The sequence below is a fragment of the Dictyostelium purpureum genome, assembly GCF_000190715.1.
Source record: "Dictyostelium purpureum unplaced genomic scaffold DICPUscaffold_334, whole genome shotgun sequence".
Taxonomy (NCBI): Eukaryota; Evosea; class Eumycetozoa; order Dictyosteliales; family Dictyosteliaceae; genus Dictyostelium; species Dictyostelium purpureum.
In genome coordinates, this window is record NW_003519670.1 from 19533 (window position 1) to 35501 (window position 15969).

Genomic DNA, 15969 nt, shown 5'->3' on the forward strand with positions numbered 1-15969 from the left:
ATTTTTTTTTTATTTTTATTTTTTTTTATTTTTAATTTTTTATTTTTTTTATTTTTTTTTTTTTATTTATTTTTTTGTAAATTACCTTATTATAACGGTAGTCTTCGAGTAACCAATAGCGTTATACAGCAAAGATGGTTACGAAAATAAGATTATTTATTTTTATCATTTTATTCTTTGTTTCTTTTGACCATGTACAAAAAAAAATTTGTCCTGTTCAGTAATTTTAACCCTATCAATATCTTTTTTTATTTTTTTTTTTTATTTTTTTATATTTTAAATAAATAAATAAAATGATATAAATAGATTTTTTCTTTTCATTCTTTAATTATTTTCTTTTATTCTTTAATTTTTTTTCTCAAATTATTTAAAAAAAGAATTTGATTAAATGTTAAAAAAAAAGGGGGTAAAAAACAATGAATATTTTTAAATAATGATTATATGTAAAAAATAAAAGAATAAAAGAAAAAAAGAAAAAAAAAAAAGAATGAAATTTAAAAGATATATTATTATTTTTTTTTTAAAATTGTAAAAATGTACAAAAATTTAAAACTATTATTGTTTTTTTTTATTTAAAAAAAAAAAACAATAATTTTTTAGGGATTTTATTAAATTTATTTATTGTTGAGGAAAAAATGATTCATATCTTTGAGATGATTAATATTTGTAAATGAGAAATTACCAAATGCTAAATTTTTTTCAATGTCATCAGAGGATGATTCTAAGGCTTTGCGATTTGAAGAGTTGTTTGGGATGCTTGTTGCTTTATTTGGAGATAAATGTTTGTTGGTTGAACCATTTGATTGCTTTCTATTGTTTGAACTGTCAGAGTCATTCTTTGAATCACCATCAGAACCATTTAACATTAAGTGGTTATGATCATCATTTTGAGAATCTATGCTACCATTACCATGATTGATAATTGAATCGTCATCTAAATTTGAATTCTTTTTGGTGTTGCTTAAAAAGTCGTCATCTGAATCATCATACATTGACTGTCTATCCCAAAAGTAATCTGTATCGTATACATTATCTGGTTTTGGTAAAAAGAGGTCGCTCATATCTTGAGAAACAAGGGTATCCCAGTTGACATCAGAGAAGAATGGATGTTGTTTAACTTCAGTTGCACCATTGGCACCAAGTCTTTTGGATGGGTCTGGATTTAAAAGTTTTAAAATTAAATCTTTTGCCTCTGGTGAAATTTCTTCTGGCCATTCGATTTCACGATCTCTATGAAGAATGTGGTGGAAAATTAATTCTGGTGTTTCGTCGTTGAATGGTGGTGAACCTGTTAAAAATTCATAAAGAATAATACCTAGGGCCCACCAATCTACTGGGGTGCCATGACCTGTACCTAAAAGAATCTCCGATGATAGGTAATCTGGTGTTCCAACAATTTTCTTTACTGGTTTCTTTAATGGGGTTTTAAGAGTATTCTTTCTTTGAGGATATGGTGATAAAATATTGGTTTGGCTAGAATTTAAATTCATACTTGTATCCATCATTCCGCTAGTGTCACCATCTACATTGGTTGGTGAGTTTGATAAATAAAGCTTTCCACTGTTATGTTCTGATGGTTGGTGATAATCTTCAGAGTTTCTGCTAATAGCTCCATTGCTGTTGTTATTATTTCTTTTATTTTCATCATCTATAATACCAATCTTTGAAAGTCCAAAATCTGTAAGTTTAATATGACCCTTTGCATCGATTAACATATTGTCTGGTTTTAAATCTCTGTGAATAACTTCGTGAGAGTGGAGATATTCTAAACAAAGAACGGTTTCGGCAATATAGTGTTTGGCCATTGGTTCATCAAAGCAACCTAGAGCACGTAATAGTGAAGCACAATCACCACCAATTAAATACTCCATGACGAGATATAATTTATCTGAGGATTGAAAAGCATAAAACAATTTGACAACAAAATCATTTTGGACAGTAGCCAAGATATCTCTTTCGGTAATAACATGAGAGGTCATATTCTTTCTGATTGTATCAAGTTTCTTTAATACTTTGATGGCATAGAGATCACCAGTTTTCTTTTTCTGTGCTAAGTAAACACGACCAAAAGCACCTCTTGAAATTGGTTTAATAATTTCAAAATCATTAATACTGATGCTTGAGCTTTTACCAACACCTGGTGGTTCTGGAATGACTGGTGATGGAATTTGAGCAACTGAATCCTTTTGTGGCGATGGTGTCATTAATTTAATGAATGGAAGAAAACTCCACATTGATCTCTTTTTACCTTTGTTTGAAGCTTGGGCATTTTGCATTGCATTTTGATATTGTACATAAATTGCTCTTTTCTCTTCAATAATTTTAGTAATTCTTCTGCCATAGGTCAAGAGTGTAAGATTGTCTGGATAGGCATCTATAACTAATTGAATTCTGTAGATGATATCTTTGCATTGCTGAGCTGAATCACCTGAACCGTCATATGGAATAAATAAAAGTTCTGATAAAATGGAATCCAATTCGTTGACTATGGTATCTTCTAATTTATATGATTCCTCTGTTTCGACTTTTGATGGCGAAGCCAATGAATCGCAATAGTATTGGTGACCTCCTTTAGCTAGTTTAATAAGGGATATAATACGTTCATCATGTGGAGTTTGCTTAAAATCATTATTATTGATCAAGACACATAATGATGTATGAATTTTTAATTGACTTTGAGTGTATAAATCTTCACAAATACGACAAACAAAAGTTTTTTCTGGTTTTACGATTTCATTGTTAATGGAAGTGGTCGATAATGTTGATGAGGATAATAATGGTGATGCAGTATTATTAGCTTTGATTTCTTCTCTTTGATAATTTTCTTTTAATAGATCTGTTAAAATTGACTTTTTTTCTGCGATTGGTGAAGAGAAATTTTTATCGAATACCAATTGATTGTTGTTGTTGTTATTGTTGATAGCACTAATATTATTACTATTTGGAGTATTTGGTTCATAAACTGAAGAACTTGATAAAGCTAAATCATTCTTTTGTATTATTGGACTTTCAGTAACAGCTGAAAATAAAATATGACTGGTTTCACTAAAACTACTGGTTTCACTGGTGTTTGCAGTTGGTGGAGTACTTGACCCGCTTGTTGATACTGTTTGTGGCATTGCATCATATTGATTAAAACTTGAACTAAATTTAGGCTCGTGATAAGATGAAGAAAATGATATGTCGTTAAAATTGTGTAAACTTCTTGATAATCTTTTTTGTTGTAAAATACCATGACTAAATGATAAAGGATTTGTTTGATCTAATTTTTTTTGTTGTAAATTTACATTATTATTATTATTTATATTATTATTTATATTATTTATATTATTTATATTATTATTATTATTATATACACTATTATTTAAATTAAATTGTAAATTATTTAAATTCTTTTCAACTGGATTTAAAACATCTACAACTCTTGAAAATTCAGAAAAAATAAATAAAAATTTAGAAACCAAGGATACCATTTCTTTGTTATTTATGGCCATTGCAAAAATACCTTGAATTGAGTGTAGAATTTGTCTATTTTGTTCTTTTTGTTCGTAAACACTCATGTTTAGAATTTTGTTTGAAATCTTTTTAATTTCTGATATTATTAATACACTATTTTGATTATTATTACCATCTGTACAATCTACAACTGTTTCAATATAATTTTGAATCTTTTTATCTACACTTGATTTAGTTGATACCAACTTTTGGTTAATATCAAAACTGGGTCTACCATCTGATGAATAACGAGTGGTCTTGCTTATAAATTTCTCTCTAATGATGGATGGATGTTGTGGATGATTGTTATCGGATGCTGCTGCTAAAATGGATTCGTTTGGTTTAACTGGTAATGTTAATGCTCTTGATCTTAATGTACCATTTCTGCCACCAGCACTATTATCTCTTTTTCTATTATTTTGTATAAAATCTGTTACTGATGTTGTAGATATTGCTGTTGTTGATTTACTCTCTTTCTTTTTCTTTTCTTTTTTATTTTTAGTTTTTTCTTGATCTTTTGGTTTTTCTTCGACCACTATTTTAATTGATGGTATTAATGGATTACCATTATTATTACTATTTAATGATTCATCTTCTTCTTGTAATGAAAATTTAGGTATTGATAAAATATTTGGGTTTGGTAAAGGTAATTGTGTGTTTGGTGAAGATCTTTGTCTACTTTGAACTGGTGATAAAATTTTTGGTAATAAAGTTGGAGTTGAATTATTGCTACTGTTGCCACTTGATGCTCCATTATTTAAAATATTATTAAGATTGTTATTAAGGTTGTTATTTTGATTTGCACAATTAACATTTGGTGAAGATGGTGGTGTATTTATTAAATTACTATTGTTATTGATGGTAATTGTAGTATTATTTGGATTTTGTTTTGAAAAGTATTGATTAAATGATAAAAGTGATGATGCGGATGAAGCAGATGATGCAGATGAGGATGATGAAGATGAGGATGAGGATGGAGATGAGGATGGAGTATTATTGCTTTGTTGTAAATAATGTAAATGACTAATATAACTTGGATTGGTTGAACTATAACTTTTTTTATGTGAAGTAGTTGGTTTATTATTGCTATATTGTGAACCACCAACAAGATTTGTGCTACTGCCACCCCCACTACTATTTGTACTATTACTGCTTGTACTATCGGATCTACCATAGCCATTTGTGTTGATTTGTCTTTGATTGAATGATGATTGTTGTTGAAATTGTAATTGTGAGGATGATGAGGGTTGATATGATGATGGAGGGGTGTCTAATAACATTGCGTGTAAATTATCACTGGATATTGAGGTGGTTGGTGTATTATTTATTATATAAAGCTCATCATGTTCATCAATACCAATGCTAACATTTAAGTGTTGAAGAGAACTTGATAAATTTAAATCGGATTTTGATTTTTGTGGAGGTCTACGTTTATTGTCCAATGATGGTACTGAAGCACTTTGTACAGGCGAAGTTGGAGCCGATGCTGATGTAAGTGTAGAAAATTCAAATGAACCTGATTTTTTTATTCTTGCACCATTATTTTTCTTTTGTCTTTCTTCCTCCTCCTCTATTCTAAAACGTTCCTGCTCCTCAAATCTTTGCTGCGATAACTCTATTGCTTTAATCCATTCATTACAATCACTTTCATTACGTGCTTGAATTGAAAATGTTGGAAACAATGCTTCATTCTTTGGTATAATTTGAAAAGAGTATTTTCTTTCAGTCTCTCCCAATCCTCTTTTTATTTCACTTCCTATTACTGGTATCATACCAGTAGGTTCTGGATCTGATTGGTGCTTAAAATAATATAATAATCCATCTTTTAAAACAAAATATCTTTTCTTCCAACTTCTTATAACATGACCTTCTTTAATTAAAAATCCACTTTTATCTGGGTTATTTAATGATTTAAAATCGGGCTTTTAAAAAAAGAAAAAAAAAAAGTAAATATAAAATGTTTGATTAATATTTTAGAATTTTAAATTTTTATACATACATCATTTTTCGGGGCAAGCCACGATATTAAACAATCACTTTCCTCTACCTGTGGATGCTTCACTAAATCTGTTAAATATTTCTGTAATAATAATTTTCTTTCCTCTACTAGTTCTCTATTGGTACTATTTTTAAATATATATTTCTTTGGTAATTTTGGTAATTTTATTTTTGGAAAAGCTGCTTTTATCTGTAATTTATTAAATAATTAGTATTTATTTTTCTTTTTCCTTTTTTTTTCTATTTCTTTATTTTTAAACATACATTTGAATCTAAATCGTGAAATTGACTGTACCTCCTAAATATATTCCATTGTTTATTTGATATCTGATTTGTAACGTTAACCATATAAACCTTTTTTTTTAAAAATAAATATTAATAACGCAGTTTTTTTTTTTTGTGGTGAATGAAAAATAAAAAAATAGGTGGAATTTCAAAAATTCACATTTTAAAAAATTATGCATAATGGGCGTTAGGCAAACACGCAAATATATTAAAAAAAATTTAAAAAAAAAAATTTTTTAAAAAAAAGAAAAAAAGAGGAAATAAATATATAACTACATACCGTAAATGCATTAAATGATACTGAATCTAGCCTTGCTTCATCACCAATAATAGATAATTGGTATTTCATTTTAATATATTATTATAAAATTATTACTATTATTGTTGATGGGGTGTATTTATTATTGTTTTCGAGTTGAGAAGTATGAAATGACTAATTTATATATGATATGGGTGTATTGGAGTGTGTGTGGGTGAATAATTTATTTTAGGGAAAAAAAAAAAAGAGTAAAATAAATATTTTGAGTGTGATAAAAAATAATATACTATGAGTGAAAAATTAAATTGATATAGTATATTTGATTGCTAATAAATAAATATATTTAAAAAATTTGATAGAATTTGATAATTTTTTTTTTAATATTTATTGTTGAACTATTGTTACAAAATTTTGTATCGTTATAAATATAAAATTATAAAAATATTATAATGTAAAAGTGCTTCTTTTTTACTTTCTACACTTTATCATTATTTTTCTAAAGTTTGAACTTATTTTGAACCTGTATTTGAGAGTGAATAGGCTGAATGTATAATATTTGATTTTGAGATAACAAAAAAAGAAAAAAAAAAAAAAAAAAAATTTTAATGTGGGGTTTTTTTTTTTTTTCTTGAAATTATTTCAATATAAAACCTGTATTATATATAGAATAAACTAATTAATTATTATGATACTATGATGTGAGTGGTGTGTATGTTGTGTAAAATAATGATTGATGATATTATTAATTATGTGTTGCGCAGGTGGTGGAAAAATAAAAAAAAAATTTTGAAAAAATAAAAAAAAATTATTTTTTATTTTTTTAAAAAAAAAAAAAAAAATAAATATCTGGAAAAAAAAGAAAAATTAATGTGTATTTTTGTGACTGGATACTGCAAAACAAACAACAAATATTTATTGAATAGATTAAAATATATTTTATAAATAATTATATATTTAAAATTTTGATGGAAGAAAAAAAAAAAAATTTAGGAAAAAAAATAAAAAAAAAAAAAAAAGTAAAATATAACTTTTTTTTTTTTTTTTTCTAAAAATTAAAAATTAAAAATTAAAAAATAAAATAAAATAAATAATTTGTTTAACTGATGATTAATGTTGAATTAAAAGGTTTTTTTTTTTATCGTTAAATTTAGGACAAAAAAATATTATACACAAATTACCCTTTGTTGAGTTGAGGCGACCAAAAATAAAAATTGTTATTAATTCTGAAAGTTGTCACTAGTAATCAATATTTTTATTTTATTTTATTTTTTATTTTTTTTATTATTTTATTTACGAGCGTATTATATAATAATAAATTAATTGGCGTGGTATGTATTCGAATTAAATAAATATATAAAAAAAAATTTCTTTAGATTTTTCCGTAAAAATTTACCAAAAAAAATATAGATTTGGAAATTGAATGTTGTTTAATGAATTAATTATATGTAAAAAAAATTTGAAAAAAAAATTTAAAAAAAATTTCTTTGGCGAATTTCTCAAATATCAAAGCGATCACATTTTATTTTTAGTCAACGATCCCCACAAACAAAAAAAAAAAAAATTTAAAATATTTGTGGAACGAGCGAGAAACTGGTAAAATTATAATTTAAAAAATAAAATTATATATTTAAATTTATTTTTTGGAATATGGTGTTGTAAGGTTGGTGAGATTTTTGCGTGTATTAAAAAAAAAAAACAATCAATATTTTTTATTTAATTTTTAAATGATGTGTGCAAGAGAAAACAAAAACGTTCCATGCGAATCCAAAGGATTCCAACTCATAAATATCTTAAAACAAGATATATATTTCCAAAATTTTCTTTGAATGAAAAAAATAGGATTTTATAATTTTATATTTTTTTTTTATTTTATTTTTTTTTATATTTTTTATAGTTTATTTTGTATTTATAATAAATTTTATTATGGAATAAAAAAAACTATATTGTATCTTTTATAGAAAGATTACGAAAAAATTTGTTTTTTTTTTTTTTTGACTTTTTTTTTTTGATTTTTTTTTTTTATATATAAATAAAGACTGGTGGGGATGATTGGTATAGATTCGTTAGTTGGGTAAAATGGTTGTTTTATAACTTGCGGTAGATATATAGTTTTGTGATGATTCTATGTCACCATGGGGATTGTGGTTATAGTTGTTGCTGTGATTTGAGGAAGAGGAGGATTCATCGTCGTCATAATCGGAATCGTCTGAAGAGCTGTCATAATCGTTATAGTTGTGTCTCATTATTAAAGGTGAGTGAATATTTGGATTTGAAGAGGATTTTACAACTTTGGTGGATGCTAAAGGTGAGTATTGAGAGTAAGTTATGATATCGCTCGAATTATTGATACTGGAGCCGCCGATGCCGCTACCGATATTTTGATGACTGTCGTTTACAAACATTGTCTTCTTTCTCTTCATTTTTCTTAATCTAAACATCATGAGCATAGTTGGTAAAATTTCAGTGATGAAAAAGTAGGCCAATTCAAATTCCCAACCTAAATTAAAAGATGTTGTACCTGATTGACTTGGATTATCGATCGATTCACGAATACTGTACAATGTGATAACTGATCTAATACAAAAACAAATGGTACAAATACTACCAACTACTGCTGCACGTATTGCTTCGGGTGGGGATTGTAACAAACGTCTACGATTCATAATTGAGGTACGTTGTTGATGTGCTACCAATGCTGATGCTGCTATGGGTCCCCCTGCTGTTGGACCAGTTGATAATCTATCCAATTTCTTAAATGAAACAAATAGTAAGATACCATAGATTAAAAAGCCAAATCCTGCCAATAAAAACAACCCACTAATTACACCCTCTACAATTTGGTCCATTAAAAGTTTTCTAGATTTATTTGTGCCCCAAACTTCCAAAGTTATTATCCATGCCGCTAATGATACAATTATAATAGTACAAAAAATTATAATTCTTGGTCTCCAAGTGATCCAAAAATCTTTTGATGTGGTGTAGGGTTTTGAAAATCTGTTATATAATTCCATCCAAAATAATAATAAACATCCATAACCTGCAAATAACAATACTGATGATAATTCATACCATATTAAAACACTATCAAAATCATTACATAATGCTTGACTTGTAAAAAAGAATCCACTTCTTACTATAATAATATATTATAAAATCAATAGGAAAAAAAAAAAAAAAAAAAAAAAAAAAAAAAAACCAAATTAAAATTACGCGATTTTTTTTTTATAAATTAATAGATTATTAATATACATACCCAACATAGTGATAGCTATAATAAAATGAAATATTAATTTTGGTTTTAGGTTTTTAACACCATTTCTAGAGTATATATGTATCCTAATTAATTGAAATAATGCCCAAACGAATAATAATGCATCTATTATCCCCAGGACATAATATAAATTTATATTATAAGTATTCATAGTGCTGCCATCTAGAACATTTTGTTCATCATCTATTACACCAATTATGCTTTTAATTGGCATTTTCTATTTCTTCTCTCTACCAATCTATTCTTTAAAAATGGTTATTTTATAATGCTGTTTTTAAACTATGGTTTATTTTTTATTATTTAGATAGAGAGAATTATTTTAAAAAAAGAGGATATATATATATACACAATAAAAAAAAACTTAAAAAAACTATTTAATAGTGGGAGGGAGATGTTTTTTTATTACTATTAATAATTGTCGGAAATACATAAAAAAAAAAAAAATAAATAAAAAAAATAAAAAAAAAAAATAAAAAAAAAAAATAAAAAAAATAAAAAAAAATAAAAAATAAAAAAAATAAAATTTTTAAAAAATAATAATTATTAAGTTGTGTTTGAATAATACACACACAGACCACCACCGACTCCAACAAATCACAATTCTTTTTTTTTCTTTAATTAGTTTTATTTATTTTAATATTTTATCTTTTATTTTTTATTTTTATTTTTTTTTATTCTATTGTTTGGCAACTACTATTACATTTAAAATAATTAAAACCTTCACAATCAGACTGGCTCATACGAAAACGATAGCCTTTTCCATCTTTACAATCTTGGTTAATTGAAAAACATCTTCCTTGGCATTCTGAAATATCGTTTTTTCTATTTTCTTGGTTTTCTTCGTCTAAACAGGTAAGATATTTGGTTTTGCAATCATCCATTGCTATATTATTAAATTCAGAGTATTTGGTGAGACATTGCACAAAAATTCTTTCACAGTTTTTAGAATATACAAAAGAGGAGCTTATGAATATAAAAATATAAAAAAATACAGCGATCAAAAAGACATTATTTAATTTATTTAATAAAAATACCATTTAAAGATTTAATATAAGGATAATATATTTCCTTTTTTTTTTTTTTTTTTTTATAATTATTTAAATAAATAGTTATTTATAGTATTTTTAAATTTCCATAAATAAACAAATAATTAACAAATAAATAAATAATAAAATATTTTTAATTAAACAAAAAATATAATATAAATAAATAAAAAATCAAATAAATAAAAAAAAAAATTTATCTTTGATTAACCTAAAATGGGAAAAAGATAACAGTTTTTATTAAATTAAATATTTATTACTTTATCTTTAAATACTTTTTTTTTTTTTTTTTTAAAAATGTCTAATATTAGACACATTGTCATATTGTTATCATTAATTTATAATAAAAACTATCTTTTTGGTAATAAATAAAAAAAAAAAATAAAAGATAAGGACACCCACCCCCAGTCCACATTTATAAAACACATTCTATAAAAAACTATTTATTTTTAAATACTCTATATAGTTAAAATCACAACAAAGCCATAAATATATATAAAAACTATTTATAAAAATTTTTTTAAAACATTATAATTATTGTTGTTGTTTTTTTAGTATAATGTTTTTAATATCTTTTCAATATTTGTATAGTTATTTATTTTGTGCGTGTATTTCGGTTGGTATTACTATTAGTTAATGATGCCTTAATTATGTTCAGAAAAGTGCATGTTGGTTGTTGTACATTTTTAAAAGAGTGATTACGAAATAAATAAAAAATAAAAAAAAATTATAAAAAAAAAATTTTAAAAAAAAAAAGATATTTATTTTCCACATCGTTACATTTATTACTTATGGGGTTTGGACAACATAAAGTAATAACCCCCAAAAAAATATTTTTGGTTGGGTTGATTAATTTGGTGCACTTTTAATAATTATAGTAATTTACTTTTTAAAACAATGGCATAGTATGACAACATATGGATATCATCAATTGTCCATGTGCTTTTTTTTTTTGGTCACCTTTTTATTTTTTTTAAAAAATAAATTTTTAAAACTATTAATGATAGAAATTAAAAATATTTAAAAAAAAAAAAAAAACTCATCCAAAAATGATGATATTGTTCACCATTGGATTCATAGAATCAAATTTTGATTGTTTTAAAAAAATAAATTAATTAATTTTAAAAAAAGATTGACCAATTAAAAAATAATTTTAAAATAATCATAAAAACAAATTTTATTATAATAAAATTTTCAATCAAAAAGTCGGTTAAATAAAAATAAATATAATTATTTTTCATTATTCTCTGTTTTTAAAATAAATAATAATAAACAATAATCATAAAAAAAAAAAAAAAAAAAAACCATGTTGGTTAGTTTGTTCATAATAAAATAAAATAAAATAAATAAAATAAATAAAAATAAAAAAAAAAAAAAAATAAAAAATTGTAATTGTGTGAAAAAACTAATCGAAATTAGACAACAAATATAGTAAATATATGGTGTTCAGTAACGGAGTGAATTATCAAATATCAAAGAGGATATTAATTTCTTACAAACCCGAACGGAATAATTGCTTTTTAAAAGGACAACATCCAAAAAAAAATAAAAAAACCCAATATTTTTATTTTTTTTTTATTTTATTTTTTTTTTTATTTTTTTTTTTGATTACATTTTTATCACAATCAATTTTATTAATAAAACAATAACACACAAATTTGTGCTAAAAAGAATAAAATTTGACACCATTTAATATCAAATAAAGGTTGCTTAAAAATTAATTATAATAACCATTATTTTTAGGCAGGATTATTATAAAAAAAAAAAATCTGCCGGCATAGTTTTTGATTTTTTATTTTTTTTTTATTTATATTTTTAAGGAGTTATAAGAAAACCAATTTATTTTATTTTTTTAATTTTTATTTTAATTTTTATTTTTTTAATTTTTTTTACAAAAAAAAACAATATAAAAATGATTTTTTGCATAAAATGTTCAATTATTAATTTTCATTATTATTTGTATATTAAAAAAAAATGAATAAAGTATTTTCATTACTTTTCTGTATTTTATTATTAAGTCACGTTGCTTTGGGTGACTTTGATTTCAGTAAGTAATATAAAAATTAAAAAAAAAAAAAAAAAAAATATATTAACCCCAATTATTATTTTTTTTATTTTTTTAAAATAAAGATTCCGTTGTTTCAATTTCAAAGGACGATGATGTAGTTCGTGCTTATGCTTCAGTACAACTCCCAGGTGGTTTTATTGCTACTGGTGTTTCAGTCGATGGTTCATTAGTCGAAGGTGATGGTGTTAATGTCGATACATCATTTTTCAAATTTTCAACTCTTGGTTCATTCCCAATTTTACAATGGTTCTATTATCATGGTTCAGTCAGTGCTGGTGCCGGTGGTTCAATTGATATTTCAACATCAGCCCTCTCATCAGCCTATATTCCAACCTACGTTATTGAATACGTTGAAAAGAACGGTCAAGAAGGTCTCCAAATTGGTGAAGATGATATTGTTGGTCACATCAATCTTGCTAAATATACTTATGATGTCGATATTGAAACCAATAAACAAGCCACTGGTTTCAATGTTTACCACATTACTGCCACCAGTAGCAACGGTCTTTTCCAAATGAACTTTACTCTTGCTGATCAACCAGTCGAAGTTGATGGTAACAGAATTTCTGCTGAACAAACTAAAATTGATATTGGTATTTACAACTATTATGATGATAAAGTCAATAAAGCCTCAAGCACTATTCTTTGCAAAGATTTAGCCTGTGGTTCAACTGGTCCATCATCAAACCAATCAAGCCTTGCTCTCCTCTCATTCTATGCTGCTGGTAAATTCGATTTAGATCTTAGTGGTAATGCTGGTATCACTGTCCAAAACGACAATGGTATCTATGCTGGTAAGTAATTTTTATTAAAATTTTTTTAAAACCTCCCATTGATTGATACTAATAAAATCTCACTATTCATTTTAACAACTTTTAGGTTTCAACTGGGTTAGTAATGCTAAAGTAACCAAAGAAGACGGCACTGTCAGCGTTTCTGCTAATGTTGTCACCTCTGTCAATGGTACTGATAACCAAGTTTACGGTTCTGCCCAAATCTCAGGTATCTTCACCGCTGATGCTTCACACAAATTCCTCGTTCAATCATTTGAAGGTATCAGACCATCAGCTGTCGAATGGGATCCAACTATGGGTGGTGCTAGCGAAAAATTCCAAAACGAAAACAGTGGTTTCAGAATTGCCTCATCATTTGTTTTAGTTTTAGTTGGTTTAGTTGCTGCTTTATTACTCTAAAAATTTTATTTATTTAAAAAAAAATAATTTTTAAATTTATAAAAATAAGAAACAAAGATCGAAAAAAGAATTTAATAACTTTAAACAAACTATCTATTTATTTAAATAAAATTTAATTATCATTTTATTTTTAAAATTTTATTAAAGAGATAAAGTTTTAAAAATAATTTAAAATTAATTAAATCAAAAAAAAAAAAAGAATTTTAGTTTTTATAATTTTTATAATATAATACATATTATTATTGTTATTATTATATTTTATTTATTTATATTTTATTTATTTTATATATACTTTTTTTTTTATATTTTTTTTTATATTTTTTATGTTAAATCAAAAGATCTTTTTCTTGAAAATTTAAATATAATATCAGAGTTTGATAAAGAGTTGTTATTTCTTGGTGGTGAATCTTCAAAGGAATCAGTAGAGTTGTTTAAAAGATTAGAAATTGATACTTTATCGTTGGATGTATTGTTATCATTAGGTACTACTTGGTGGTCATGGCTATTTTGATTTAAAATATTATAATCGCTATTAAAATCTTCATGAAGTTTTGGTAGTTTTTCTGGTCTGTAGATTGATTTAAGGTTGTTTGCTGGATAGTATTGTTGGGAATTAGATCTCTTGGTTTTGGCATATTGAATCATATTATTAAATGATGATGATAAATTAATATTGTTTGATATATTGTTAATTGGAGTTAAAATCGAATTTTCGTTATTAATAATTTGAGGTTTGGTGGTAGGCGAGTCTAATTGGAAGAGGCTGTTACCCAATGATTTGCTTCTTGGTCTTGATACCAATGTGTTTGTTAATACAGGTGATGAGATACCAAGGTTTGATAAATCGTTTATATAGTTATTAATATTTAAATATTGTGTTGGATTGGCGGAAGAGTTTGATTGTGGCGATAGTAAGCCTGATGAAATAGATGGGGTGGATGACGTCGATGATGAGTGTAATGTAAAACCATTTATACTGTTTGAAAGATTTCTACTATGATGTGTTGATATTAATGAGTTTGGTGTTACTGATCCATTAGAGTTAATGTTATTACTATTATTTAAAAGATTTGGTGAGTATCTAGAACCATTTCTAATACTATTCGAAGAGGTAGTTAAATAGCTTGGTGAATGAGTCGATCCTAATAAAGGTGTTGTAGTAATACTATTTGATTGAGATAAATTATTATAATTTGGTGAAGAGTTATTTGATAAACTTAATACAGGAGAAGTATAAACCATTTGAGGTGAAGATGGGCTTGAGAAAGGTGATCCATTGTTATTTATTATATTATTTCCACTACTGGTTAAAACGTTGTTATTAGTATTATTAATATTATTGTTACTTGAAATATCAATATGGTTATTGTTGTTATTGGTATTATTATTATTATTATTATTGCTATTGTTTGTATTATCTTCCCATGGATCAGACATGTCTTTTAATTTCCAAAATCCATAGCATTCATGGTGGTCAGCACCAGATTCAAAAAGCCTTCTACAATGTGATAGGGCATCTTGTAATTGTTTTCTCCAACCTGGGGTTTTCTTCTTTTTAGTGCAAATTAGAGACCAATGAGTTGCAACATAACCATATACATCTTTTTTTAAATTAAAGTATTCCTTTTCAGGGTAAAGGTTTTTAAGAGAATAGAAAACAACCCGTAAAATGGAAACCCATGAAACGGATCTTGATGAAAGACATGGTGGAATATCTCTATTGCAAATTAAACAAATTGATTTATGTGCACATACTGTTGGATAGTTATCGTTATTTATATTTGCTTTAAAATTGAAAAATAAACCAGAGTTTGGATTGTTTTTAATTTGATTAAAATAGTTTTCATTATTATTATTTTGAATTAATAAATTATTAGTTGTATTATTTGAATTATTATTAAGATTATTATTATTTGTGTTATTGCTTGAAATTAAATTATTTTTAGATGTCATTGTTGTGTTATTATTGTTATTTTTTTCTAATAAAAAATGGCACATATGGTTATCCATAGGATTACTATTAATGGTGTTACTGGATGGAGTTTTATTATTGATATTACTATTTAAAAATGGAGATGAACCCGAACTATTATTATTATTATTATGATTTTTGCCCAATATAATTATTTTATCTGAAATTTGGTATGGTTGTTTATAATTTTCTATACAATTCATCTAAATATTATTATAAATTATTTAAAAAAAAAGATTTTTAAATTAATGATTTTTTTTACAAATTATTTAAAATTATGAAATCAAGTGTGAATGAAAGAAGGGATTTAAAAAAATTGTGTAAACATAAGTTTTTTGATTAATGGGTGAAGAAGAGTATTATTCCTGTTAAAAATGGGTATTAT

The 15969-nt window shown here is 25.1% G+C and overlaps 5 protein-coding genes across 5 annotated transcripts; 1 reads left to right on the top strand and 4 right to left on the bottom strand.

Moving 5' to 3' along the window:
* Nucleotides 1-522: 522 nt before the first annotated feature.
* Nucleotides 523-6127, bottom strand: DICPUDRAFT_50356 (uncharacterized protein; the record flags this gene model as incomplete). Its single annotated transcript, XM_003292273.1, has 4 exons — nucleotides 523-5417; nucleotides 5495-5683; nucleotides 5758-5847; nucleotides 6059-6127. 4 exons carry the CDS (start codon nucleotides 6125-6127, stop codon nucleotides 615-617), a joined length of 5151 nt encoding a protein of 1716 aa, XP_003292321.1. The 3' UTR covers nucleotides 523-614.
* Nucleotides 6128-8100: 1973 nt separating this feature from the next.
* Nucleotides 8101-9522, bottom strand: DICPUDRAFT_157024 (uncharacterized protein; the record flags this gene model as incomplete). Its single annotated transcript, XM_003292274.1, has 2 exons — nucleotides 8101-9170; nucleotides 9291-9522. 2 exons carry the CDS (start codon nucleotides 9520-9522, stop codon nucleotides 8101-8103), a joined length of 1302 nt encoding a protein of 433 aa, XP_003292322.1.
* Nucleotides 9523-9979: 457 nt separating this feature from the next.
* On the bottom strand, nucleotides 9980-10345 carry DICPUDRAFT_82939 (uncharacterized protein; the record flags this gene model as incomplete). Its single annotated transcript, XM_003292275.1, has 1 exon — nucleotides 9980-10345. One exon carries the CDS (start codon nucleotides 10343-10345, stop codon nucleotides 9980-9982), a length of 366 nt encoding a protein of 121 aa, XP_003292323.1.
* Nucleotides 10346-12319: 1974 nt separating this feature from the next.
* DICPUDRAFT_99303 (uncharacterized protein) lies at nucleotides 12320-13797 on the top strand. The gene is made up of 3 exons (XM_003292268.1): nucleotides 12320-12398; nucleotides 12482-13213; nucleotides 13299-13797. Exons 1-3 carry the CDS (start codon nucleotides 12326-12328, stop codon nucleotides 13610-13612), a joined length of 1119 nt encoding a protein of 372 aa, XP_003292316.1. The 5' UTR covers nucleotides 12320-12325; the 3' UTR covers nucleotides 13613-13797.
* A 136-nt stretch (nucleotides 13798-13933) lies between these two features.
* On the bottom strand, nucleotides 13934-15787 carry DICPUDRAFT_82941 (uncharacterized protein; the record flags this gene model as incomplete). Its single annotated transcript, XM_003292276.1, has 1 exon — nucleotides 13934-15787. One exon carries the CDS (start codon nucleotides 15785-15787, stop codon nucleotides 13934-13936), a length of 1854 nt encoding a protein of 617 aa, XP_003292324.1.
* Between the last annotated feature and the right edge of the window lie 182 nt (nucleotides 15788-15969).